The 27,877-nt window shown below is 40.4% G+C and overlaps 2 protein-coding genes across 5 annotated transcripts in view; one reads left to right on the top strand and one right to left on the bottom strand.

Annotated features, from left to right (window-relative positions):
* Nucleotides 1-799: 799 nt before the first annotated feature.
* Nucleotides 800-12,104, top strand: dpf2 (double PHD fingers 2). Of its 4 annotated transcripts, XM_006802224.3 has the most exons (12): nucleotides 800-899; nucleotides 3,244-3,404; nucleotides 3,785-3,892; nucleotides 4,584-4,762; nucleotides 4,860-4,952; nucleotides 5,036-5,114; nucleotides 5,577-5,618; nucleotides 7,336-7,473; nucleotides 7,591-7,722; nucleotides 7,809-7,921; nucleotides 8,014-8,095; nucleotides 9,553-12,104. In XM_006802224.3, exons 1-12 carry the CDS (start codon nucleotides 868-870, stop codon nucleotides 9,633-9,635), a joined length of 1,242 nt encoding a protein of 413 aa, XP_006802287.1. In that variant the 5' UTR covers nucleotides 800-867; the 3' UTR covers nucleotides 9,636-12,104. The 4 variants fall into 4 exon arrangements, with proteins under 4 accessions (XP_006802287.1, XP_006802288.1, XP_087703357.1 ...); XM_006802225.3 differs by lacking the exon at nucleotides 5,577-5,618; XM_087847231.1 differs by lacking the exon at nucleotides 9,553-12,104 and having other exon boundaries at nucleotides 8,014-8,987.
* A 4,588-nt stretch (nucleotides 12,105-16,692) lies between these two features.
* Nucleotides 16,693-27,877, bottom strand: part of LOC102792026 (sodium/potassium/calcium exchanger 3) — a 28,761-nt gene continuing 17,576 nt past the window's right edge. Inside the window, exons 3-17 of the mRNA XM_006802223.2 lie at nucleotides 27,472-27,548; nucleotides 27,221-27,295; nucleotides 27,037-27,121; nucleotides 26,509-26,612; nucleotides 26,002-26,076; nucleotides 25,887-25,912; nucleotides 22,101-22,154; nucleotides 21,853-21,995; nucleotides 21,588-21,754; nucleotides 21,276-21,513; nucleotides 20,007-20,173; nucleotides 19,716-19,830; nucleotides 19,515-19,627; nucleotides 19,299-19,364; nucleotides 16,693-18,694 (exon numbers count right to left, since the gene is read on the bottom strand). Coding sequence (XP_006802286.2) covers nucleotides 18,584-18,694; nucleotides 19,299-19,364; nucleotides 19,515-19,627; nucleotides 19,716-19,830; nucleotides 20,007-20,173; nucleotides 21,276-21,513; nucleotides 21,588-21,754; nucleotides 21,853-21,995; nucleotides 22,101-22,154; nucleotides 25,887-25,912; nucleotides 26,002-26,076; nucleotides 26,509-26,612; nucleotides 27,037-27,121; nucleotides 27,221-27,295; nucleotides 27,472-27,548 — 1,616 coding nt within the window. The 3' untranslated portion in view covers nucleotides 16,693-18,583. The remainder of the gene's footprint in view (nucleotides 18,695-19,298; nucleotides 19,365-19,514; nucleotides 19,628-19,715; nucleotides 19,831-20,006; nucleotides 20,174-21,275; nucleotides 21,514-21,587; nucleotides 21,755-21,852; nucleotides 21,996-22,100; nucleotides 22,155-25,886; nucleotides 25,913-26,001; nucleotides 26,077-26,508; nucleotides 26,613-27,036; nucleotides 27,122-27,220; nucleotides 27,296-27,471; nucleotides 27,549-27,877) is intronic.

The following is a 27,877-nucleotide window of genomic DNA, read 5'->3' as shown; positions in this document are numbered from 1 at the left end:
CTGCTGGAAGCAGCCAATAGAAGACTAGTACACATAAAGGGATGGACATGGTCAGCAACAATACTCAAATAGGTTGTGGTGTTTAGATGATGCTCAGTTTGCAGTTGACACAATCATGTTTCATGTTGTTTAGGCCAAATTCTGACCCTATCATCTAAATGAAAACAGAAATCAGGACTCATACGACATTGATAAGTTTGTGCAAATTGTTAACCTCAGTTTCCTGTTCTTAGAAAAAAAACCTGTGTGGTTTTCTGCTGATGCAGCCAATCTGCTTCAAGATTTGACACTCAGAGATGCTCTTCTGCATAGCTAGTTTGCAGTGAGTGGTTAATTGAGTTGCTGTTGCTATCCTGTCAGTCTGGCTATTCACCTCTGACCGCTCACCAGGATCTACAAGGCATTTTTGCCTAGAGAACTGCCACTCATTGAATATTTTCTCCTTTTTGGACCACTCCCAGTAAACCTGGTTGTCTGCCACATTCAGCATCACCTAAATCACTTTTCTTGCCCACTCTGATGTTCAGATTAAACTTCTGCTGGCTGTCTTGACCATTTCTAAACGCCTTAATGCATTGAGTTGCTGCCATGTGACTAGCTGTTTAGATATTTGAATGAAGGTGTACCTAATAAAGTGGCTGATGAGTGTATAAAGAACACTGAACTACATTTTGTGCCCTGGAAGCTTTGTAAGTAATTTAAAACATTACTAACATGATTTGCAGCTTGGAATAATAAAACCCCTTGCAATGGCACGGGGCCAGCAGTAGGGGGCAATGTGTTTCACCTTACTCCACCATCTGCCTACAAGTCCTGACAGAGGGCACACATTACCCGGCAGCCACTTTCCCAGTGTATCGAAGCAAGATGGCAGCTGTTGTTGAGAATGTTGTCAAACTGTAAGTGTTGGACTTTTCTACTTACCTTACATGTGTGCAGGTGACACACACAGCCATCACATTGTAACGGCTGTACTATCGTACACCCGCTGTCGTTAGTTAGCTTAGCAGCATTCCAGCTGACTTAGTAAGGTTAGCCAGAGGCGTCGGAGCGTCGTGTCTGTTCACATCCTGGAATGGAAGTGTAAGTTAGCAGACACGCAGCTGACGTTTCTGAAACATGGATCACGAGTCAATGTAGACGAACTTGTGTTCATTTAATCCTTCGTGTATTTTTAGCGGTGTGGCGGCCACTTCTGTTTGTATGACCAAGCGGACGCTGTGGTGCTAACGTCAGTTGAGTATGGCAGCTAGGTGTCACGCTAACAAGCTAAAGAGAGTGTAATTGTGCCTAACGTCGTTAGCGAAGGCTGGAGTGGCTGGAGCGACTAGTTTAAAATGAATGAAAATCCCTCGCTGAAGATTTGAACTCGAGAGCCCGGAGCCATAGCCGGTGTTTCCGATTCACATAAAAGAACTGCTTATAAAGTTTAACGTTTCAAAGACCAGAACACTGTATTGTGCTCTAACATGCTTCCATTTCCGTCGTCTTACATCGTGTAGCCGTACAGCCCGATTCGGGGTTAATGTCACACGCCAGCTTTTATACGCGTACGTCGTACCTCTACCTGCGATAACTGTGGCAGCACAAACATATAAAACTTACCCGACACACATCAAAATATTTTAATTTGCTTCCAAACTTAATTTCCTTGTGAAATAATACTGACAAAGAATGAAAGATGATGTAATCTTGAAACCAAGTCTGTGCTGCCAAAAACATATAAATGAACTGTTGTTTACATGCTAGATGTGCTGGTTTGAATGAGCTGGTATCCTTTATGTATGCACTATGCTATAGTTACATTGACAGAAATATATTCACCTGATTTCTTTTTTTAATTTCTGTCCCCTCATCCCACCCAAAGAGCCTCCTCCATCAGAAGTTTATTCCTGGTGAAGGGAGATTTAGTTCCCTTTCCACTGTCCCCAAGTGAATCCTCATAGGCAGTCATTGGCTTTCTCTTCATAATATATGAAGCTCTTTACCGTATCACGTGAAGAGCCTTTGAGATGACACTGGTGAAATGGGGCTATATGAATATATATTTTTATGCAACTCAACAGCTGTTTAATTTTTTCCCTTTGCAAGAATAATGCACATCAATCAGCATCACTCTACACATAATAAAACCAGAGCCACTCTGCTGCTCTGAGTATTTCTTCATTTCTGTGGTGTGTTTTTTCATAAATCCATTTTCTTCTGCTTATTCTTATCATAGTCACAATTAGGGCTGGACCCTATCCCAGCTACCATAGGGGGAGATGCAGGGCCAACACAGAAAGACAGAAAACCGCACTCACATTCATACCCATGTAAAATTTTGACTCACCAATTAACCCAAACCCCCTCTGTACATGTCTCTGGGCTGTGGAGAGAACCCACACAAACACAGGGAGAGCATGCGAACTCTACACAGAAAATGGTGGCGTTTTTACATAAATAATCAGACAACATATACGCCACTACAAGAATATGTCAGTACTAGCCAACCCGTGTGTGTATCTGGTGTGCTCTCACGCATTTGTGACGGCTTCTTTCTAGTTAATTCACCCTGCCTGAAATGATTTCTCTGGAAAGAAAAGCAAGTGTTCATTTTCAGCTGGACCCCACAGAGCACAGACAGCTTTTTGCAATGTTATTATGGCCTTACAGCAAGTTAAATAATGAAGTCTTTAACTGGAGATTGAAATCTATGAAAAGCTTCTTTAAGGTTTAACACAATTACATGGTTTATTATCTCATCAGGACTGAACTGCTGCCCCCTGGGGGTTCCTGGCAGCCTCAAGAGGTGCAGTTGTTGCATCACGAGGTTCTTTGTGCCCCCCCCCCCCCCCCTTTTTTTTCTTTGACACTTGATAGCTTGAGGGAATTGTAAGATGTCTTCCTGTCTCAGTTTGAGTAGCTTGAGCCCTCAGCTTCTTTAAAAGGGATTAAGCAAGCAGCACTCTAACAGTATATTTATGCTATAAACACTGAACACTTGGCTGTGCCTGTGCTTCTACCAAAGCTCGTTGTTGTTGTTGTTGATGCACCAACAAAAGAGCACCTGCTGTTGCACTAAACATTTAGTCTGAAGCACAAAGACTCTGCTTAGTAGGAGGCAGCAGAGCAAAAAAACACAAGCAGTTTTAAAATAAACTGAGACCACACTTGTTTTGGAGCGGCAACAGCTGCTGATTTCTGTCTTGGAACCATAATAGACCTAATGACCAGCATCTGCCTCCGGTTTTGTTTCATCAGGCTGGGAGAGCAGTACTACAGAGATGCCATGGAGCAGTGTCACAACTACAATGCCAGGCTGTGCGCCGAGAGGAGCGTTCGGATGCCGTTCCTCGACTCGCAGACCGGCGTGGCTCAGAGCAACTGTTATATCTGGATGGAGAAAAGACACAGGGGACCAGGTGAGGTGATCCAGAGGAAACTGCACAGATGCTGTGAAGCATTCGTTATTAAGATGAGTGATTAAGTGATTAAAATGAATCATCATTTCCGCTGTTTATCAGAATTTCTCAAAGGAGCTACAAATAACCTCAACGCCTTCAAAACAAAGGACTAAATACACCATGCATGCATATTTAAAATCACAAACAGAGCTTGTGTACTTAATGCAACTCCCTGGCAGCCAGGTGGAGCCTGCTCATGTTTAAATGCGAAAATAACCGATTCTGAAAAGGACAGTCTAAGAAAATTCAAACGGAGCCTGTGGATTTTTTTTTCCCCCTGCCAGTGTGTCAGAACTGTCTGATAACTGTGAACACCTTCCTGTTCTGCCTTCCCTCAGGCATGGCTCCAGGGCAGCTGTACACTTACCCAGCCAGGAGGTGGAGGAAGAAACGAAGATCTCATCCTTCAGAAGACCCCCGGCTTATCTTCCCTCCGGTTAAATCAGGTAGCACAGTAGCTCTGAGCAGCTTAGCTTATTCTCCTATTTTACTGTGTCAGCATTTAAGGTGGATATCAAAGACTTTGCGGGGATGAACATGTGGTGCTATCTTGTAACAGATTTCCATCAATAATTAAATCCAACTTGAATTGTACCTGTGTTTACAGTTGTATGTATCAGTGTTGGTGTTGCTCCTGCTGACTAAGCAGGAGAAAACATGATATGTCGACTAGTTTAAAAGTCAGAAAAGACTCAAAATTGATGCTAATCACGGGGCAAACAAGTATTTGAATGTCGTTGACATGTGTGGCTCTTTGTGCCACGCATAACATAGCTTACACCTTACATCTGATTGGTTTGCTGAGTGCGGCTGACATTAGCAGTGCTAGCACCAGCAGTTTTCTGTCCTTGTGGTTTAACATCCTCATGCTTGTGCAGAATGTGGTCACACACTGTTCAGAGGGCTGGTTTTGAGGCAGTTTACTCTGACATTGCGTACACACAACGGCTCATTTTCAAGATCAGTGCAGAAACTTGCTTCATGCTGATAGCTCACCGTATCATCTTGTTTCCAAACACAGAGGAAGAGAGCTGCAAAATAGGCTGGTTTAATCACTATTATTTTAACCAACTAAAATGTCTGGCACCAACATTTTCAGGTATACTATATTGTGTTTTGCCTTTCCTGATTTCATAGAGCTAGATTTAGGACTGAAGAAGGATGCTCTGTTGTCATCGGATGGCAGCAGCCTGGAGGCCCTGCTGAAGGGGGACTCCTTGGACAAAAGGACATCCGCAGACCTCCGAGGCTCTGAGGAGGATTCCAACATGAGTGATTACACCGGAGGCCTGAACCCTGCCGCCCGGATCAGAAAGGTTCTTGTTTTGAGATTTGAAGTAAAGCTGCTATAGATGGAAAAGTGAAATATAATACACCCCATTGTCATGCCTTCCTCATCCTCTGTCAACACAGAGAATCATCGAGCCTGACGACTTCCTGGACGACCTTGACGATGAAGACTATGAAGAAGACACGCCTAAAAGAAGAGGCAAAGGGAAAGGGAAGGTAAATAACGGCTGTCGTTCGATGCGGTTTCTCGAACCCAAGCATGCGTTTAAGGGCCCGTCTGAGTCTAATAATGTGCGCAGGGCCGAGGAGTGGGCAGCAGCAGGAAGAAGCTGGACACGGCAGCACTGGAGGACCGAGACAAGCCGTACGCCTGTGACAGTGAGTCCTGTTGGCTGAGAGTAGAGCATGTGAATACAGCTCCGAGTAGAAGGTCACCGCAGGTGTTCATAGCTGTAATGTTTATATTAGCTCGAGTCCTCATTAACTATCACATTTTAATTCACCCTCTTCTTTTTCTTTTCATGTGTTCCATCTTTTCTCTGTTCTTCGTTAGACTTCTTATATCTGATATTTACAAAGCTAGTCGGTCTGTATTTTTGCCACTATGATGTCATACTTTAATTTACTGGTATTTCCATGTGCAGGGAAAAAAAAAAGTCTTCCTCTTTTTTGGCGTTGTCAGACTGCTTGATGTGTTTTGTTTTTTCCTCTTTTGTGAAGCCTTTTCACTTTGAGCTGCAGTGCTCAGCAGGTCATTGCCGACTGACTTGACTGATCCTCTGTCGGTCTGAGTCTCTGTCTGTGCTTTCTCTTCTCCTTCTCTTCTCTTCTCTCTTTCAGACACTCTCAAACAAAAGCATATTTCAAAACCTTCTGAAAGAGGTATACTTCTCTTCATTCCTTTTCATTCCAGTCTGCCGTGTCTTTTGTCTTTGCTGCCTGTTTTTATTTTCTGTCTGTTACAAGTAGATTTGCTCTTTGTGTAGTTCAGTTCATAAATTAAATGTTCTGTTACACACATCGTCCTGAGTTGTAATTAACTACATTTGGAGAGCGTAAATGCCCTGTTATTATATGCTTTACCTAAAGTGTAGTTTGTAATCATGTAATCAGCCACATATACGAGTCATCTCAGCTTACAGAAGATTAGCAGTGGCCTTTAAAAGTTACTTTTTCCACCCAATCTGGCCTTGAACCTCCTACAGATTTTGATAAGCTGGAAGCTAGATCCTGCTGCTGATGTTTTCTTCCCCTTTTGTGAGTGTGTGTGTGCTGTTTTTTCCCCCTGTGTTATGTTAATTTTGACTGCATTTCTCCTCTTCACCACCTCTGCACCCTGTAAAATCTCATTCCATGTTCCACGTGTTCGCTTGATTTTTGAGTCACTTTAATGTCTGCTTGACTTTATTGGGAGTATTTTGTTTTCTCCCTCCCCCACCAACCCCACCCACACAAAAAATAGTTTGTTTGGTTGTTAGCCTCTTGGTTAGATGCTTCCCGAAAGTCGAAGACCTAGGATTGCTGGACTTTTGAGGAAATGAAAATTAGAGAAAGTGTGGAAGTGAAAGAAGAAGTACTGTGTTTGACTGCTATGACAAACATCACACCCTCCCTGTGACAACGGCTTCACACAGTGGCATCTTTGTTCTCCTTTAAGTCAGTAAATCCTCCTTGCACAATCCCACTGGCTTTCTCAACTATTAAAAGAATACCAGTTCAAATCAGAAACATGATGTTTTGCAAAATGGTGACATGCGTTTCTTAGTTTTGTTTCAGTGCAGTGAGGTCTCGAGTCAAAATACTGTCAATGCTTCTAAGACGCTTAAACTGAAGAAGCTAAAGCCAAGATCAGAGCAGTTCCAGCATATTAGTGGTCGAGATGCTGTCTTATTATTGTGCTTTACTGTAGATTTCGAGCAAAGAGGAAGCTTGTCTCAAGTAAACAAATAAATACATAAATAAAGCATGTTGTTCATCTTTCCTATTATTTCACCGCCAGTTTATCATGTCATTGTGCCAATTTTGATACTCAACAGAAAGCAGGAGACATCAGGAACCTGGTGGGTTCTTAAGTGATTTCTCTTCTCCCTCCCCCATCATCACTTTACCACATAAAAAGTTGTTGACATGTATTGAGAGAAACCACCATACGAGAGTCGTAGCTTTCTGTCTCGCTGTGTCACTAGTCTATGTTGTGTCTAATTTTTTCCTTTATTCACATAGTCAAAGGCATTGTGTCAGTTAAAAAAATAGAAATACTAATAGCTGTATCAATAATTGCAAAGTAACTGTTTTTCAGTTACAGCAGTTAAATATGTGCATGATATGAGGCTACATTGTAAGTAGGACACTGCTGCAAGAGTCCTTTGATCATCTTAAGATACTTTTAAAGATGCTAATTATGATAATGAGAACAGTAGGAAGGGTTTCACCATCCTCATCAGCTTTAAGATGTCCCATGATAGCACTGTAAAGAATAGTCCTTTTCTCCATGAGTCACCCTCACCTTCCTCCACTGATGTGGTAGAAACACCTGATTTGACTGGTCTGTTCTTTGTTTTCATATCATACATGTCGTATTTTGTGGTTTTGGTGGCAGTCTGTGGGAAGCGCTACAAGAACCGTCCTGGCCTGAGCTACCACTACACCCACTCCCACCTGGCCGAGGAGGAGGGTGAGGAGAAAGACGACATGGAAATGAACGAGCCCGCCCTGTCGCTGCCCGAGGAGCCAAAAAGTAAGCGACAGCGGCGCAATGTCGATTCGGAGGAGTCGTCAGTTGATTATCTGAGGTCACAGCGCCGGTGTAACTGAACACTGATATTGGCCTGCATGTTTTCATCTTCCCACACAGCTCCAAAGAAAGGTCCAGATGGGCTCGCGTTGCCTAATAATTACTGTGATTTCTGCCTGGGAGACTCCAAAACAAATCACAAGACCGGCCAATCAGAGGAGCTGGTGTCCTGCTCTGACTGTGGACGTTCAGGTAAATAAGAGTAGCGATATGAGAAAAGCCACGCAGCAAGTATTCTTGGAAAGATGTAACGTGTTTAAACGCTTTTCTCGGCGCAGGCCACCCCTCCTGCCTGCAGTTCACTCCTGTAATGATGGCCGCCGTCAAGACGTACCGCTGGCAGTGCATAGAGTGCAAATGCTGCAACATGTGCGGCACATCGGAGAATGATGTGAGTCGTCTTTAGAGATTGTTTGCTTGTCTCTGGGTTAAAGTGAGATCTAGGTTGTTCGTGCAGAGAACTGGAGTGTTTTTGTTTTCCAGGATCAGCTTCTGTTCTGCGATGACTGCGATAGAGGCTATCACATGTACTGTCTCAACCCCCCCATGTCTGAACCTCCAGAGGGTAAGTCCACCCTTTTTTTTCTCCCCTACTTCCTAGAAAAGAATGAATCTGAAGCCCTTTTCACAGATGACCTGCAGCTGCATTTTCTAGACGTCACTCAAAGGTGGTGAATGTGAGATTACAAATGTCTGAGGCATTTATTTTGGACATGAGCTCGTCTTTAACCTGTCAGCGGCGTTGTGCAAAACGACTCCGTGATGTCGGATTGTGCCAATGTGTGAATAGAAGAGTGCGTTTACCACACAGGGTATTTCCAGTAATGCGAACATGGATTATTTCCTGCTGTGTGCTAAATGTAGACGGGACAGCCGTGGAAAATGTCACATCCTGATTCTCTCATTATCACACATGTCCAAAGTTCATGTGTGAATCTTACTGAAATGTAGAAGCCCAGTTCAATAATAGTTGACTGCTTCAGTGCCATGTAATATTTCAGTTAAGTATACAGTTCATGTCCAAAAGTTGATTCTGTTCATCTGGACGTAGCGTTTTCTGGGAGAAACGTTTCGTCACTCATCCAAGTGACTTCTTCAGTCTCAGCTGACTGCAGGTTTCCCCAATCTTAGAAACAGTACATTTGCATAAAGACTGAAACCAGCCCACTGAAGGAACAATGGGCTGTGAGGTCAGTTCCTTAATCATAATTATGCAAATTCTCATTGACCATTGATCAACAACCACTGACCAAAACCCACTGATCAAAGACCACTGATCAATGGCCATGAGTACCATTCACAGAGAGTTGGGGAATGGCTGCAATCACAGGTTGAGCAAAAGGACAAAATATCTGCAATCGGAGTCACGCTGTAGGGAGCCAAGTTTACACAACCTGGACGAAAGCCTTCGGACAAAGCTGTAATAAGTCTGCTTTTATATCAAGTTTTCGTCTCAGCAGCTACTGAAAAGCTAGCTGTTGTGTCTCTGTGAGCTTTTCTTCATTGTTATTAAACAAAGAAAACAGCAAGTCTTTTGTAATTTGTAATTTTTTAAAAAAAAACTATTTAATTATTTTATTTAACATATTTATATTTATCAGCAGTGCATGCTCTCTCATTGATCATGTAGAACAGCGGTCCCCAACCCCGGGCCAGTCCGTAGGTCGTTTGGTACTGGGCTGCGAGAGTTGAGGCTCGGGTTTTATATTTATGATATTCAGGGTTTTATCGTTTTTAAGTTTATTTATTTTTTATTATTTTTATCATTAACACTGTTTCCCTGGGTCTTTTCAAGTCTGTTATCAATAAATCTTCTTTTTTTTTGTACCGGTAGTGGTTTTATTTTGTTGCATTTATCTGCGACACCTTAAAGGTCAGTGCGTGAAAATATTGTCTGACATAAACCGGTCCGTGGCACAAAAAAAGTCGGGGCCCACTGATCTAGGGGCCTCTACTGTTCTCCTGTTTAAATGCAGTTTAACATCAGATTTTACTGCCTCTCTCTGTTATTTGGGTACTCAGGAAGCTGGAGCTGTCATCTATGTCTGGACCTTTTGAAAGACAAGGCATCTATATACCAAAACCAGAACGCCCCACCGTCGTGATGGCCGCTCTGGCCCGCACGCACTCATCACCCAGCCGTCCTGCAGCAGCGTCGTTTACCCTTCAAGATAAGATGACAGACTTCCCCGACAAGCTGACCTCAGAGAGAGGGTGTGTTCTGGACATGGATAAAGGGAAGGATTGGGAGGTATACCTTTACCAGACTGGCTTCAGTTACCATCAGATACGACTGTTACACAGTTCCAACCTCAGATTCAGTCCCACAGATTTTTATTTTCACCGCCTTGCCACATAAGCAATTTCAGCACCAATCATGTTCGCAGATAGAAGCATAAATAGCCAAATAATCCCTTCATGTTCAGCTTTTTTTTTTAATTTTGTTTTTTTTACACATGCAAAGTTGCTAAAACCTTGTCAGTGTACTGATTTTATGATTAGAGCATAAATAGAGCTCATTGATATCAAATAGCATGCCAATGCTCACTCATAGTGTAAAAAAAAGACATTTTATAATATTTATATATTTCTATAGTATAAATATATATATATATATTAGTGTTGAGTGTGAACAAATTGGAAACAGAATGGTTATGATATGTTTTAGAGCCCATTTCATCCAGCACCAGGTGTTGTTTTATTGAACTGTATTTGGCTGGTCATTCGATAGAGTCAAAGGGATTTGCTGAGACTGTAAATAATTTTTCCATGTCATCCGCTGCCTGCGGCCACATAAAGGTACACAGAGAAACTGCTCGTCGAAGGTGGCTCCAAAGGCTGAAGGACTTCAGGGACGTTAGTTAGACTGAAGTCCAATGATGGACTCGTGTTTGTGCTGCACTCAGAGCTGCTGAAAGACCTACTAATGTGCTAGTTTCATTTGGCATTGGGGCCTTTTTGACACAACCTTTCGGCTCTTCTCCAAAGCAAACTTGATATTGAATCTCTCACCGGGCCACACATCTGGCCTGTGTTGGACAGATGTGATAAAGTCGAGTCACATACAAATCCCGCTAGCATTATCAGCCCCATTAAAGGGATAATCGCTGTGTTCTAGCAGTTTGCTGATGATGCACCATATCCATCGTTCTGTTGATGTTGTGACACCACTAGATTTCTTTTTTTTTTTTTTTCCTTCTTCTTCTTTTTTTAATCTAAGGACAATGTGACCTCGATTATGGTCACTTGCTGACAATGTAAAAGCAATAGAAGAGCCCTTTTAAGGAGGCAGGGATGACAGGGACTCATGGCTGAGTCTGTTTAGGCTCTGTTGCGAGATAATGTGCGATACTGTAAATGTTCTTTATCAGAAAATGCTATTACAGATAGTGGACTGTGGCAAGAATTATGGATGGCTCCATACTGTAGAAAAGAGATTATAATATGTATATGTATAATGTGGGGAGATGGCTCTTTCTGTCACTGCTTTCATAGTTTGATTATGCAACGGTTTCCTTCTGTGTCAAGGTGAGAGGAAGTCTGGCTGAACTGCTAAAAGCAGTAACTTTACCTCACACAGAAACAGTATTTAAAGGGTTGAAACATGCTGTAGATAGATGGCACAAAGACTGAGGGATAAATAGTCATGACAGCTGCAGCATCTGCTTCAATAACTGCATAATCTTACAGTTAAACAAGTGCATGTTCAGTAATTGTCAGCACTCGTCTTCTCCGTAGTTGTCTCAGTTAGGCCGGCAAAGGTGTTGGGAAGTGGTGTAATATAAATTAACCATGCTGTCATGTTTCAATAGCCAACTAACAATTACTAAAGCATTACACAAGTATAACTTGGTTTATTTTCTCATCATGTTTTAAACTTACAGTTTTATCTAGAGAGATGGTGGCTACTAGGATATTTTGCTGGTCGTTTTTTTTTTTGTTTGTTGTTTTTTTGTTTTCTTTTTGTGTTTGTTTTTGTATTCATCAGTGATGTTTGCATACCTGATGCGTGGGACATTTCGGGACTCAAGCGGAAGTTGCTTTCTAGTTAATCCTGTGATCCAGGTCTGAACTGAGCCGCTCTCCTCCAAAGCTCCACAACAAGAAGCAAAGTCCATAATGTGATTAAGAGGATAATGGCGTTCAGCGGTTAAGCAGCCAACATCCAAACTAAACTGACATAAACAAGAAGCACGTGCTCGGCTTTTGTTGTCACAGTCGGCTCTTGTGTCATTTTAATATCAGACTCGGGTTTTCTTGCTTCCAGCTTTGGGTGAGACGCGTTCAACTATAGTAATAACATATTTAACCCTTTCATGTATGCTGTCGGCGCTGGCTTTGTACCCATTTTTATTCCTGTGTTGCATGGTGTCCACATGTGTGGGCAGTGAGATTTTATTTTTTAAAAAAAGAGGAAAATATTTTAGCACAATTCCCATAATTTGTGCATGAAAGGGTTAAATCGAGGTCATAGGTTTACATAGTAGGGGAATTCTCATGGGGTGGATTTTGATTTGGATTGTGATGGAATGTTTTATTGTATGAAAATTTATCTTCAGGAAAATAAAAATACTAAGCACTATAGTCTGCTGTTATTTCTTTTCCTCTTACATCGTGACATTCACTGTGACGGATGGGGAAAAAGTAATGGAAGCTGGGAGAGTTGAAAATGGCATTAGTGTTTATTTCAGCTTAAACATTTCTCCAGAATTCACCTTCAGTTTAGTTCTCAGTTAAATAAGTGGCCAAAAAGTTTGGCCGTTGCCCAGTTTCTTTTCTGGTTTCCTCCATTAGACGCTGGTCACCACACTAAACCTTTTCCCTTCTAGACGTCCAGTGGGACTGACCACGTAAAGTGGCACCTTCATCATTTTGCAAATCACTGCTTCTTAAAAGAAATGTTAAGAAAATCAGTTGTTATTGCACTTTTTTTTTATTGCACTCAAGATACAAGAACAGTCTTCTATGATCCAATACAATCTCTATAGCAGTAAATTTGTAGCCTAAAATATCTTCTATTTCCAACATCACAGCAGAATAACCAGAACATTGTTGTTGTTTTTTTATTATTTTGCTTTTTTGTGGTGAAACCACAACAAGTACTGCAGCAAGTCGAGCTGTTCTGACGCTACATATTATGAGGTGTGTATCAGGAGCTTACAGTGGAGTTAAAAAAGACTCTGGTGTCACACTGCTTTAAGTAAACTGCTGGCAAAACAACAAATTTTGATGAAGGATGGAGATGATGGAAAAAGTTGAATGCAATCATTACCTGATATTCTGTGCTCATATTGGCAATTAAACTTTAAGTATAGTGATACTCAGACTGTGGGGGCGGCCACTTTGAGGCAAATTTTCACCCAACATTTTATCCCCGTTTGCCTGTAGTGGCTTTAAGATGAAGGCTTACCTATACCTTTTTCTATCATCATAATAATAATAATGGATTAAGATATTGAGTTGGGAAAACATTACAAGCAACAAATCATTGCCCTTATAAATATCACCTGTTTCTGTAGTTTTAGTTACATATTTGTCCCTCCTGTGTGAAAAGAACAAAGATCTTCATCATGGCTCTTCACACACTAACTTTAAAAGTTTGAACTGCACAAAAATTCTAACGTTAATGTCGGCCAGTGACATGTTATTTACTGATATGCCAACAAAAGTGAACAAGGCCAGTGTTGGCCAATGAATATGCAATAGCAGCTTAATATGTCAGCAATTATTATGATGATTAATTTCTATTTAAAAAAAAAAAAAAAAAAGTTTCAGCGTTGAGTAAACGTTTCCCTTTCCTTGTGAGTGTTGCACAAAAACAGACCTCTGAACCTTGACTGCACTCCATCTTTGGAACCTGCTCATTAATTTGACAAAATATCAAAGCAAATCAATCTAAAACCGGACTTTGATAACATGCAAGACTGTTGCTGTGATCTGAAATATAAAGTTAAGCCCATAAACATTTGGATAATTGACACTTTTTGTAATTTCACCTCTGATGTAAAATCCACTGTGGTGCTGTGAAAACGGTCTAGATGTGATTAAAATGCGGATTTTAGGCTTTGATTCAACGGAGTTTTTACAGTTGTATTTATAAATATTAAAATGATTTGCACAGCATCAAGTTTGTTTTTAATACTTGGATGAAAACCCTTTTGCAATCAATGGCTGGCTGAAGTCTACAGACGTGGTCGCGTACAGAGGCATAATTACAAAAACTATGTCATCATCCAAAATCACACACACCTAACTAGTTAAAAGGCAATGTAAAAAGTCTAATAGTCAATTAAAGTTAATTAAAAATAAGCTTCATTTGCCTCCACTGCAGACAACCAACTAAACAACTTGGCAGAGATAAAAGAAATTCACTGTTTTCTGCTCACAAATTTCAAAATTCTCACTGAATTTAAACCTGTAAATAGGAGCGTCGTCTTCTTTGCTCTCTTACGTGAAGTCCAGCCGTGTCAGTGAATCAGCCATGAAACAAAAGATTACCACCTTAGAAAGGTCACTGAACGCACCGGCAGAGCGCGCGTTTGTTTCCATTACAATAACTCACAATTAACTTTACATCATGTATTTAAAAAATATATTTAAAAACACCACAAAACTAGTCTCTGTAGGACATTCATTATTGTAAAACTATGTAAATTATTTAACATTTAAAAACAGTAAAAAGTATTGTCGAATAGACAAAGATAATAATTGTACAGCCATTTGAAGGAAGAAAAACAATCACCTGGATCCCTTTGCTGGAACATTTAAGAATTGAATTCACACAACAATCTAAAAGAGAACAGTTTGTCCATCAGAAACCAACAATTACACTGTGTATCTGAGTATATATTGTTTAACACAACGCGATTTTTGACACGATAAATACACAGCAGACGCGTCTCTGCGTGTGCGCGCTGTTTTGTGTCTATCCTGATCGGCTGCTTTGCTGCACAATGTTCCACCAAAGTGACACGATCGCATAAAACGTACAAGAAATACAAACATCGATAGTCGTACCTAAACGTGACGTTTCACTAGTAACCTGCACATAAAGTCATTAAAATCTGTGACACTGATATTTTTATATATATTAGATTTCATAGTAATAAGACCTCAAAACGAAATAAAAAACAAAACAAAACGTAGTACTACTGCTACTCTTTTTACTTACAGTAAGCTGCAGCAACACGTGCTTAGAATCAGGCAAAATTGTCAAAATATTGTGAAACTGTGCATTTCATTTCGGCTGTATTAAAAACAGTCTGACGCATGTATGGTTTCCTGTGGTGCAGGACTAAAAAGTACCCACTTTCTCGTCTGACGTGCTCTGCTGTAACTCAGTGCCAGCTGCTACATTTGAATGCATGTAAATATTTTCACACAAACGTCAGCTACATTCAGAAAATACGAGGCTATTTGAAAATCTCTATTCGTAATCTCTTCGCAGCACGGACAAAATGACTTGAAATGACCAGCTTAAATTGTGTCAATATGATGCGAAACTCCTGTGATGTGATTGAAAAGTTATTTCTTGGTAAGATTCAAAACTGCAGTGGTTTCCCTCTTTTTTATTTGCCTGCTTATGTTTGGACGCCTTCTCTACTTTTAACATTAGGCCTAAAAATGGCCTTTTTTGATAAAGCATATAGGATCACATGACCCTGAAGCCTCCCTTAGTTATGATTCAATACACCTAGACTTCTGGGGGGGCTTCCCATGATGGACCGAGTCTTTAATCCCGACTACTGCTGGGGGGGCTTCCCATGATGCACCGAGTCTTTATTCCTTTTTTCATTCTCTATCTGCTTACACACCACTCAGCATTTAATCAGTAGTTATTAATCTCTGCATCTCTTCCACAGTGACTTTATTGTTCTGTGTCCCTCCCCCTTACCCCTCACTGGTCAGATGGCCGCCTGAACCAGGTTCTGCTGGAGGTTCCTCCCTAATAAAAGGGAGTTTTTCCTTCCCACTATCGCCATGGCCGGTTTTCTCCCGATTATTGTGGGGAAAGAAACATATCTTATTCCGTTTGATAAAGACATTTTTCTGTACTGTATACAGAGCAGGATTTTTACTGTTGATGCATCATTTTTGCCCTCCATCCAAGCTGTGTAAACCTTTCTCAGCCGCTTTGATTTTTGTAGTCAGAAATAAAAAAATAAATAAAATACTGAATTCTTGCGTGAAAATATGTGGATTCAGTATCAGACACAGGTCAGTAAAACGAACCCTCCCAGAAACCATTTGTCCTTGTTGCCATGGTGAAGTCAGCTAGGTAGTGATGTTGTCATGAATTAGCTTGGCTGAATTACCACTGAAAATCTAAATAAATGAAAAAAGTAGAACATGTAAATTTGCTCTATTACTATTGCTCTAAAATGAATGGAGAACAGTGCGATCTGAAATCTATCCAGCAGAAATGGGAAAGATTTGCAGATTTTTCTGCTCTTAGGGTTGCTAACATGTATCTCCAATAAATCTTGGTTGGTGCTGGACTGGATCAGCTGGGGGGAGGTGATTGGTTGTTGGCCCTTTCAATGTGCCTGTAGGAGTCTCATTAAGAGTAGAGAGTTTTTGAAGAGATGCCCTCAGAGTGCACCAACCAAAACTCCAGATCAATGGCAGTTTGTCAGCATTTCCACATTGACAAGTTGCACTTATACACCTCTATATTTCAGAGAAAAGTATTTACGTCTCTGCGTTATCTTGACAGATTTAGTTCTGAGTTTATTTTCAGACTAAAAACAGACATAAAAAACTGTACTAAGAGCTTAAGAGATTAATACTTTGCTATAAGTTATATTGGAGTTTTTGGTTGTTTTTTTTTTTAATTTTATTTCAAATTAGAGATGAACGGATATTTCATGACTCAGAGTCCTGGACTATAATCCAGGATTAAGGGCTTGAGTTTTTAGTTTTACAAAGATAACTATCTTTGTAAAAGATAGTTACAAAGTTACACTTTGTAAAGAAGTTACACTTCTTAGCAGGAGTAACTTGTACAAATCTAAACCTTTTCATTGTTCTACAATTGTTAGTATAGCTATAGCTAACTTTTGTACTTATTGTCCTTATGTAAAATTAGCAAGTCAGCTAAGCCTACTAACTGGACTGAATTATTTTCATACACTGCTTGAGAAAATAAAATGAGTGAACACTTAATCGCCCCAGTATTTCACAGAGTCATAAACATAAACCACCGTGAATCTGCATTGGTGCAAATGAAAGTGACAAGTGCAGTGCAGATAAATGGCTACCCCCCATGACGGCTTTTTTAGATTTGCTTTTTCTAGTTTTTTCTAGTTTCGCTTTTCTGCTAGACTCCTTGTTAGTTCTTGTTAGTTCCTTGGTCTGTGAGAACAGGTCCCGCTAAAGGAGACCAGGGCCACCTGTTTCAGACAGCTTGGTCAGAAACATGCAAGAGTAACCCATTGGAGGTCATTTGCAGCGCTCTAGAAGTACTCTTCTTCCTCATTGTATACAGGAGAAGACAGCAGTCTTGCAGCAGGATTGATGAGTTTTGTAGTGCTCTCTCTCACGTAACAGCCCACTTTCTTCCTTACAAAAGCACCAAACGATGTCTCATCCTGCTGAAGCTGGACAACCCGTAAACCTTGAATGCAACTGCAACTACTGTTACAAGGAAGTTGGCAAAAGGCGAATCTAGAGAAAAATCAGTCAGGAGAGAGAGCTGCTCTTTGGGGGTCATCATCTTGTTGTCACTTTCATTTGCACCAAAGCAGGTGAAATGTATTCGCAGTGATTCCTAACTGGACAGAGCAACAGACCAGAAGTTTAAATGACTTTGTGTTACACTGAGATGAGCCACTGTTCTTCTCAGACATGTAACAATGACTAGTTTGCAACTGAAGGACTTAAACTGTCTTAAACCCCACAGGAACTTTCTTTTAGGCAACCAGCACCTTAAAGTAACGCAGAGTAGTAGTAGACCCTTTCTACCTTCATGATTGAGCAGTGATTGAGTATCTTGCATTTAGCTATAAATGGCTTATACTCATGTAGCATTTTATGTTTTAATGAGCAAAGTTGTCTTTCTGTCACACGTACACTTCTTTAAGTCTGACCTTATCTGATTTGGTTGTTTTTTCTTTTAATATTACAGTTTTGTAAATCATGTGGCAACAGTGTCAATACTATTGTCCATGTTTACGACTGGTCATCTGCAAACACAGTCCCTCTCACATGAACTCAGTCATTGCTAATTAAAAAACAAACAAACCCTGGCTTGACTTTTCTGAGTTAACCTTGTCAGATTTATTGGGTTTTCTGATGTTAGGATAACTGAAGCCAGATAAGAAAACATCCCTTTTAAGGTGGACTTGCTTCAGAACACAGGCCTTTGGTGCACCTCATCTCCAAACCAATTTAAAATGTTTTTTAAAGCAATTTAGCAAATTAGTCCACAGCTGACAAATTTAGCTGCGACATGACCTAATCATGAGCCTCATCCATCACCTGAAAGCAGAACAACCAATCATCAGTCCAGCACCGACCATAAAGCTTTTATAATAGCACGTTAGCAGGAAAGGAAAGCAGAGTGGCTGCTGTAATACTTACACAGAAAAACAAAGATTCAGCTCAGTTCTCTGTACAATCATCATCAAAATATTGGCCATTAAATAACCACATTACTGTGCAATAACAGCACTTCAACATCTTTTAAGTTACATAACTTGTGTGTGTTTTTTAAATATTACTAAAGGCCCAACAGATCTGCTGCCTCCATCTGCCACATTCCTACATTTTCTGCTAGATCACCCAATTTAATACCGAAAGACTGCTTTTAAACACTCCACTGTACAAGAAGGACAAAAAAAAAAGGTAAAACTTTTTGTGTAGTTGCATGTGTACAGTATCACCCTAACAAGTGCCACTGAGTTGCAGAGGAATTAACAAGAGGAACACATCAATGCCGTCACTTTTTTTCACTTTTTTTCACTTTTTTTTGGCTTCAGGAAGGAGGACGTGTGGTAGAAAGGTAGATACTCAGCATGGTGTCTGAGTTGGGTTGGCCTTTGATCTGTACGCCTCACATCTGCCCAAAGAGGATAGAGCAGAGCAGGAAGATGGCATAGAGAAACATTAGACCCAGACCCAGCCGACGGTCCAGTCTCCAGTGGTTCAGATGAACACTCAGCACCTGCAAGCAGATGCAGAGCATGCAGACATGCTGATCAGGGACAGAATCGCCTAGAGTCCATTTATTTTAATTAAAATTAGCTTTAATGTATCTACCTTTTTAGTTTAGTTTTTGTTTAGTAAAAAAAACATAACTGGACAGCTTTCTACTTATATACATTTCAACCCCAAGGGGGCAGTGCAACATGTTGCAAGCTTTGCTCTCCACCACATCCTGAGGGAAACATCTGGTTCATTAGCTGCAAGCTGCTCCACATGTTTGCCAACTTTGTTAGTGTGGCAACTGGTGCCGAGCACCCAATGCACAGCTGATTTAATAGAGTTATTTTGTAGCCTAATGAACACACACTGGTGAGTGTATATTAAGTTTGCAGCAATGCTGCAAACCAAAACACTCAAAGAGCCCCAAACCTGGCTGAATGATCTAATAGCATTATTGATTCGTATGACTTTAAATCTGTTTGATATAGAAATGTACTGGGTGGGATTTTTTTAAAACCCCAAATTTAGCAGAGCTCTCTGCTGTACACTTTATACTGTTTACACCTTTCTGAACATCAACACCTATATATCTGTGCAACCTTTGGTATTTAGCATTTACTTACTGTTAGAAACACAGACGCCAGCAGCAGGATGACAGAATATACAAGTCCTTTATTATTTATGGATATCTGTGGGAAAGAAAAACATCAGTGTTATGACCATCAAGCAGAAGTGAGAAGCTGCAAACCTTCGCTCTGATAACTCGCACAGAAAAATTAGTAACCCGGGAAAGAAAGAAGTTTGAATAGGTGTTACATAAAGATGAATGTAAGCATTACTGTTGATCCGTGGTCCACCACAAGTGTACGCAAAGCCCAGGGGAAACCCAAACCCAGCAGGATGTCAAAGATATTGCTGCCTACAGAGTTGGACACTGCCATGTCCCCCATGCCTGAGTAAAGACAGGAAAAGTGACAGAGAAATGCTTAAGTACTTGCCTCACAAAGAGACATAAAAATGAAAGGGAGAGACACATTTACCTTGTCGAGCTACAATCAGACTCGCCATGCAGTCAGGCACGCTTGTCCCTGCTGCCAGGAAGGTTATGCCCATGATGTAGTCTGGGATGTCTAGTGTGAAGCTGATGATGGTGACCTGATAGAAACATATAGAAAATATCAGGATAAAGTTATCTTACTGGTCTATAAAACCTTCAAACTAGTTTTTGTTTTTGTTTTAATTTACAAACCAACATGCAGATGTACATCACATCAGTTTCAGCAGGTGTCTGAGAATACAAGAGATACTGTAGACAGAAGACCAGCTCTTACCATCCACACCATGAGGTAGGAGAAGACAGCGATCCATAAAGTGGAGGCCACAAAGGTGACCATGAACCAGCGGTGCCAGCGTGGCAGGATGCAGTTAGGCACAGTGCAGTAGAGCAATAGGCCCAGAGGCCATGTGATCACCCACTTTACCCGCGCACACCAGCCATCTGTGATGAGACAGCGTTTGGACTGTATCAGCAATCAAGGGGTTAACATGATAGAGGAGTAAGATCAATTTAAGGCAACAATAAACTGACAAATTCTAGCTATATTTATTGAAGGCTGTTCAGAGGCCAGCGAAAGCACAAGTAATCCCTGTGATTACTCTTGGGGCTTCATGATATCCTTAATGTGATTATCTAAGGTGCACAGCTCTCTGTCCACCCCACCTGGCATTTAAACCTCCTGTTTTTAAGGGGCAGCCAATCAGAAGAAAGTTTATTTAGAGGCAGGGTGGCCTTAAACAGGCAGGAGGTAAGTGGGTAAACTCGGGGGCTGCAGAGAGATGAATAAGAATTATTTTTAACCTTGAATCGTGCAGCGCTTCTCTAGTAGAGCAAAAGACTATGGAGTAAGAAATGAGCATTATAGCACAATCGTCAATCAGCTAATCAATCAAATCATTATATCGAACTTAGAAGCAACAAGTGTTATTACACATTAAAAAATGAACAGAAAATCAGCGAGAGCCATCATATTCACATGGAAAACTCTCTTTTTTATTGCTTAAGCATATAGTTAAGGGCCTCCCTTAGTTATGCTGCAGCAGGCCTAGGCTGGTAGGGGCTTCCCATGGTGCACTGTGCATTTCTTTTTCACTCACTATGTGTTTATGCACCACTCTGCATTTAATTATTCGTTATCACTAATGTCTGGCTCTCCTCCACAGCGTGTCCTTGTCCTGTCTTCTTTCCCTCACCCTCAACAGTCAGCTCAGATGGCCAACCCGACCTGAGCATGGCTCTACTGGAAGTCTCTACCTGTTAAAAGGGAGTTTATCCTTCCCACTGTTGCCAAAGTGCTTGCTCATAGTGGATCGTCTGACTCTATATTATTGTTACTATGTTAATAATAATACTGAGTTATCATTGTAGCGTCTTTAGCTTACAATATAAAGTGAGGCAACTGTTGTCGTGATTTGGTGTTAACGGAATTGAACATTTGCTTTTTGAAAAGGAGGAGAAAGCAAATGTTTATGAAGTCCTAGCCCTATCTAGCTCATCTTATATATCTGTTTTGATTATACAGTCTAAAATATACATTCCTCACCTGGAATGCGCACTGGACTGAAAATCCCATCTTCATCGTCATCTTCTTCTTCTTGCTGGCCCACCTCGGCCCCTGGCTTGTCTCCTGACTCTGTGTCGACCATCCCGGGTCTCCCGCCTCCGTTCTCCAGACTGCAGGAGGCTGTCCTCTTCAGACTGTTGCTGGTGGACCCCCCTCTTGACCCGGGTCCGGCCTCAACGTCCCGTTGATTTTTTGAAATACGGAGCAGTCTCTGTCTCTGCGGTCAAAAAAGATCATTTAGAATTTTTCGTCTTGTGCGCGAGTGCGTCACAGTATGTGAGCATTAAATACCTCACTGATGAGCATGCGTCCGGCCATGGAGAGCCTGGTGCGGGGTGAGAAGTGGGGGGTGATCATAATCCGCAGGCCAGCCTCTGAGAATGACAGTTTGTGAGGGTTGAGGATGAGAAGCTCATCTACCATGACGACTGGAGAAGCCTCCTGACCATGGGCTTGGCCTGTGTATGAGATGTTGGCAATGAAAAGCACAACATATAAAACTACTTCATTCACACTCGACACACAAATCATTTAAAAAAACAAAACAAAAACAAACCTTTGTTGAGAAGCACCATCGATGTGTTGCACGCCGAGGTGTCTTCTCCCAACTTGTTGTCTCGCCGTTCTTCTGATCGGAGGCAGCACGGCCTGATGCTCCTCAACCGACGTGTCACAAACACAAAAATCTGGGAGTTGAACCTGTGACAGAGCAAACCACCATCTTACACCATCCAAGTATTCTTACAACTCACACATATGGAGCTTTACTGACTGATCAGGAGGTTTTGTCTTCAGGAAGCTTACTTCATGATGATAATGTAGATTCCATACATCGTCATTAGCAGTAAGGACTCCCACCTGCACAGTGAGCAGAACGTTTATGTAAGTCTGACCTTCACAGAATCAGTGTGCATTGGGAACAACTTGGGGTTCAGTATCCTGCCCAAAGACTGGAGCAGTCAGGGATTTAACCATCAGCCTTCCAATTAGTAGAGGACCTAAGGCTAAGATTGAGCTCGTAATGCTGCACACTGCATTTTTCTGGGGGGTTATTCCATCTGTATTTCAAATGTGAACAATAACGTGACTTTCTTTTTTATTCAAATTGGGAAAATGATGGAGAAAACACCTTTACAAATACTTCATATAATATTTATGGAAACTTTGAAAAAGAGAGATCTCTTACCCGAGGAGGACTATCACACTATTTTCAGATGAACATGTTGTCTGTGTTTTATTTCAGCTTTAATATCCCTGAAATCCTTCACTTGTTTTAAACTCTTTAAAAAAAATCTCAAGCTGCAATAAAACTCTGTGGTTTCTACAGATCTCAAAAACTGCTGCCAGAGATGCCACATACAGATTACAAACTTTCTATGTTAACTACACTCCAGGGAGTCCATATTATCAGAGCCACAGTCTTAGTATTAAGTGATATTAAAAACCGAGGACCAAATTCAAGCAGTTGAGCCATTTTTTAGGATGGAATTTAAATATCCCTGCTGAATAAAATGCTATGAAAGCATCTATAATCACTCCTACTTCTTTTTTTTTTTTTTAAGAAAACTAATGACAGTATTGACCTCAAACTCTCCAGAATTCCTAATAAGAATTCCCTGAATTTTTGTTTTCCTCAGCGTGAAAAGTCTCTTGATAAATTGAGAATGCTTTGTTTAGTTAGGATAATTTAATTAAACAGAAACAGCTGTTTATTTAACTTTAAATCTATCCAGCTCGCTTGACCACACTTCCTCCTCTTCACTGATTGGTTTGTGTTCTTCTTTGGTCACCTTTTATTCACAGTTTCACTCTGTCACAGTGTAGCAGTTCAGTCTTTGGTAGCTTACAAAAGAAATGTATTTATTTATTAAATCTTTTTTTAAAGATAGAAATGTGGGACACATTTATCTTTTATGTTTCCCCCTTTTGTTTGAATATTTATAACTATAATTTATGTATTTATTTAGAATGGATGGATGGAGTTTTGCAAATTTAAGCGTTTAACTGTAAATTCAGGCTTTTATTCATTTCCAACACTTTGATCAGATGCCCATAATGAAAGTCACCTTTGTATTCTGAACCTCTGAATTGCCAGAAACCACCAAAAACATGGCTTTAAAAGTCCATTATCATTCAGATTTTACCAACAGACTGTCATTTGAACTCAGTAACATAGGAGCGCCTTAAACCAACTTCTTATAGTTTCTTATAGTTTGTGGTTGAGGAGTCAGTTTTGCTCAGAGAGATTCCAAACTCAGTGAGGTATCCCAGAAGCATCTGGACAGGGGCCATGACAGTAGCAGATCTTCTAAATACTAAGAAGGGGTACTTCAGTGCTTCCTGTAATGCTCCGTTAGCAGAGGAGACACTTGGGCATCATTTATTAAATTGCAATCCAAAGTGATGGAGTGTGCAAACAAACACCCAACCTATTTTCCATTTCCATTGCCATACTCTGCTGATATGTCTCAATGCATGCTCACTAATCCAGGGAAAGAAACCCTGATAAAGTTAATTCTGTTCACCTGACTGCAGCTTCTGCTTCTTAGTTGAGCGATGAAAAGTTTCTCCCACTGAAAACATTAAATCTGGATAAAGTGAATCAACTTTCTCGAAACTAATAAAAATGTTTTCAATCAGAACCTTCAACAGGTTCTTAAACCCACACATGAGCTATGAACATTACAACATGAAGGTGGAGAAGATCGTAACTTGGATAAAAAAAAGAATGCATACAAAATAAAGTACAAGAACATATGAGTAGAGAAGACGAGCAACTAATCTCAATTTTATAAGCACTGCGTTTCACTTTATATATACAAATTTGAATATAAATCCTTTAAAAAAATGCATTTAAAAAGCCTGCAATTAGTCATCCTAACACTGCATTTATCTTTTGCTAAGTCCTTATGAATTCCCCTTCATATCTTTCCTTGACCCCATGGCTTTTCCCATAAAGGTCAAAGAGAAGTGAAGTGTTTTGTGAATGATTTTTTATATAGGGATATAAATGTAGTTGAAATATATATAAAAACATCAACACAAAACAAGGCAGTTCAGAAACACTGACACAGAGTGAGTCATACAAAGCAATTTGTAAAATAAGCAGCTAAACGTCTAGTACACACTGTCCAGTTCACTTCAGATTATGCATGTTTTCTCTTTGTCTTTGAATATGAATTCACTGAAACTGTCCCATTGTTCCTTGGCCATCTCTATTTTTTACAGCTAAGCCTTCACAACATCACTTCTCAACATCACTGCCACATTTTCACTGTCACAGTTTGAGATTCTTTCCAAAACCTGAGAATTAGTCAGGCACGAATCCCTAACCCGACCCTCAATAGGCCCACTGCATACTTATTCAGCTGTGGCATGACACCACTGTCTCCAAGGAGACACAGTGTTGGTGATCTAGGCAAATCACACTTCAACCATTGGCCGATACAATCGTAAAGATGTCTTCAAAACAGAAAAACTTTAGCACACTCGCGTGCATGCACATAAGTGCCTCTTTTTGTGTTACATTCCCAGCATATAGCATCCTTAATTAAACCCATTTTGTTTAATCGAGAAGGATAACAGTAAATTATTTTATATTGGATAAAGTTACTTCTACTTTTCCTGATTTGTGAATAAATAAAGCTATGACTGACAGCAGTGAAACGGACACAGAGAGCACAATAAGTTCAGTGTGCTGCAGTCTGCTCTGTCCTTTCTGAACTACTTTGAGCACTAGGATGCCAGGGAACAAGTTCAAATACAATCCGTACCAACAAACAGGACTGACAGTAAAAGACGCCGCTGCAAACAGCGGTGAGGTGAAATACACCAAGATTGCCTCGGTGTGGGACTCAATAAACAGCCCGCTATATATCACGAAGGAATTCAGCGCCACAGTGGACATTAGATCCTTGAATAAATCTACCCTTTCAATAAAATCCCAACACTGCAAACAATGGAAAGCTCTTTTACTCTAAAGGTCTCGGGATGAGAAGTGAAGAAGGCATCCAGAGCGGGGGGAAAAAAACAGCTGTAAAGGAAGAGTTACACAAAAGAAATCAATCTAACAACCAGTATCAAATCAATCTTACAAATAAGCTGCAAATGACTGAAATGAGTGCCACTGATGGCATAAACCTCCAAAAGAATCAATCAAAATTAATTTACTAACATTTTCCTTTCATGCCTCTGATTAGAAATATTTGTTCAGATGTTACTATTTTTCAAGAATAAATCAGAAACATATTAGATTTACCACAGTCCGTTATCACAGCTATAATGCTGCCATTACTAATAAATTAAAATACGCTTTAAATTCATTTTTTGTGACATTTACAATTCTCGTCATCAGTAAACCGCAAACGAGGAATAAAATCATGTCAACAGGAACGTCAGCTCCTGTTGCAATCCAACCCATTTAATCCGATTCCTGACAGACTTTTTAAACACACCGAGTCTCAAAGGTCAAACTGAGCTCATTTATACAAGCAGTGAAAACAGTGTAAAGTACTGGCTCACACAAAAAAAACAGGGAGTTGAAAATTTCTTAAAACAACCTTTAAGAATGAAAAAGCTGTGTGGACTCACCAGACGACTGTGGCATCATAGATGACCTAAGGAGAAAGAAAAGACAGTTTAAAAGCAAAAAGGATGACACGGAGCCCAGAGGAACTACTCTTTATTGTTTAAATGTGTATCTCACCATGATGAGAGTCAGTACTGACAGGATGTAGTAGGAGGAATCTCTAAAGAGAGACCACCATGTCAGAACCACTGTCTGTGGAGAACAGATACTCGTGTTACAATATTTTATTATTCATTATTCAGAGCTGCGCATGAACAGGTTTCTTCTATTGCAATGTCTTCTATTACATTTTATTAATAACATTTGCCAATTATCCATTTCAAAGCCAGATTAAATGAAGGTTCTTTACACCAGTTTGATAAGTTGCTTTGTCCTGAGATGACCACGCTCAGACTAAACCCCTCTGTTTGGCAGTGGAGTGGAAAAAACTGTGGAAGACCGAGCCTTTAAAGCAGTCTGAACTCATTTGAAACTTTAATAACGTTTAACAAACACATCACCACTGTAGCAATATCTAAAAGCACAACAGTTTCCCTTTAAACAAGCATGGAAAAAGAAAAGTTACACCACATGTGACAAACATCTGGCTGTAAGATGTGAGTAAGAGTCACAAGTTTAATCTACCTGGCCTGCAAAGATTCCACTCAAACCAATTATGACCAGGATGTTGAAGACAGCTGAGCCCACGATTGTGCCGACGCCAACGTCCCCTTTAGTGATGAAGACACCTGAAAAAGTGCAGAGGATTTGTCTGATGTCAGATAAAATCTGTCTGTCATTCTGTGTTTTTAGGGGCTGTTTATCCTTGTAAACCCCAGATGAGAATCAAGCTAAAATATGATCTACTAAGAAAAATCATTGTGCTGCTTTAAACTGGACTCTGCTGACATCTCCTGGATATGTCCGGTACCTACTTCGATCAGGACCTTTGAAACCACGAGAGGATTGAAGAGAGCCAATCCTCTCCCAAAAGCTTTGCTTTATTTTGAAAGTTAAGCAATTCTTTACCCATGCTCCACTTCACCAGGTTTTGGCACTGTCTGCTGACAAACATCACTTTTTCTCATTTAATCTGATGACAAGCAGTGAAAACAAATGCTCTCTCTGAATGGAAAGAGCTGCTACTTGGTTAAGACTAGCTGGGTTACTAACCAATGAGAGAGGTGAAAAGCTCTGGAGCTGAGCTTCCAGCAGCCATAAATGTGGCCCCGGCTACATCTTCACTGAGCTGAAGGTTCTGGAAAATTTAATTAAAAAACAGTTTGAATAGTCCGATAATAATATTTTAAAACAATAAATTTATATCTGAAGGCCAGCTGGGGCTGGTTTTCCTCACCTCAGATATTTTCTCAAGGGAAGGAACAAAGTAGTCATCACAGACAATTGCCAGAGCGTAGAACATGTAGATGGCCTGGAAGAGAGGGACCCATACACACTTTGCCTTTACATAACATAAACCAGCTATACATGTCGTCCTGTTGTGTGCGTTTATTCTGCATTGATGTCAAGTGTCAGCATCATGACTCAGGGTTATAAATGGAGAGGAAAAATGTGCAGATTTGAGGCAACATTGCAAGAAATACTCACACAGAGTGCATGGAGACACACGGCCCCATTCTTCCTCTGCTCCTTGGTGAAGATGTCCTCTGGAAACTCATGGATGGCTGCAAGGTACACACGTTTTATTAAATAAATGCCAACTAAAAACTGAAACCTGCAACCTGCAAACAAAACAAAAAACAGAAAGAAAAAAACCCAGAAGGCTATTTTTATTAATCATCATTTGTAAACACGTTTTAAATGAATATATAATTTTTTATCATCATCATCATCATCACCAATTTCAGGTAAGATCTCTGACAGACAAGCTACAAACTGCAGCATCACAGAGACGCAGTGTTCGTTTTGCAGTGACAAATGAGACAGGAAGTGAGGTGGAAGTGAAACTGGCAGCTGCTTCCTGTCCTCCCTTGAGTTTAAAGAAAAAAAAAGG

This window comes from Neolamprologus brichardi, chromosome 10 (assembly GCF_056152115.1).
Source record: "Neolamprologus brichardi isolate AB-2024 chromosome 10, ASM5615211v1, whole genome shotgun sequence".
NCBI classification, from domain to species: domain Eukaryota; kingdom Metazoa; phylum Chordata; class Actinopteri; order Cichliformes; family Cichlidae; genus Neolamprologus; species Neolamprologus brichardi.
The sequence above is the reverse complement of the archived record's forward strand: the minus strand, read 5'-3'. Positions and strand labels throughout refer to the sequence as shown.

Coding starts and splice junctions, on each gene's coding strand:
- dpf2 (XM_087847231.1), top strand. CDS start 868: ATGGCAGCTGTTGTTGAGAATGTTGTCAAACT. Junction 3,893..4,583: donor CTTCCCTCCGGTTAAATCAG/GTAGCACAGTAG, acceptor CTGATTTCATAG/AGCTAGATTTAGGACTGAAG. Junction 7,922..8,013: donor GCGGCACATCGGAGAATGAT/GTGAGTCGTCTT, acceptor TTTGTTTTCCAG/GATCAGCTTCTGTTCTGCGA.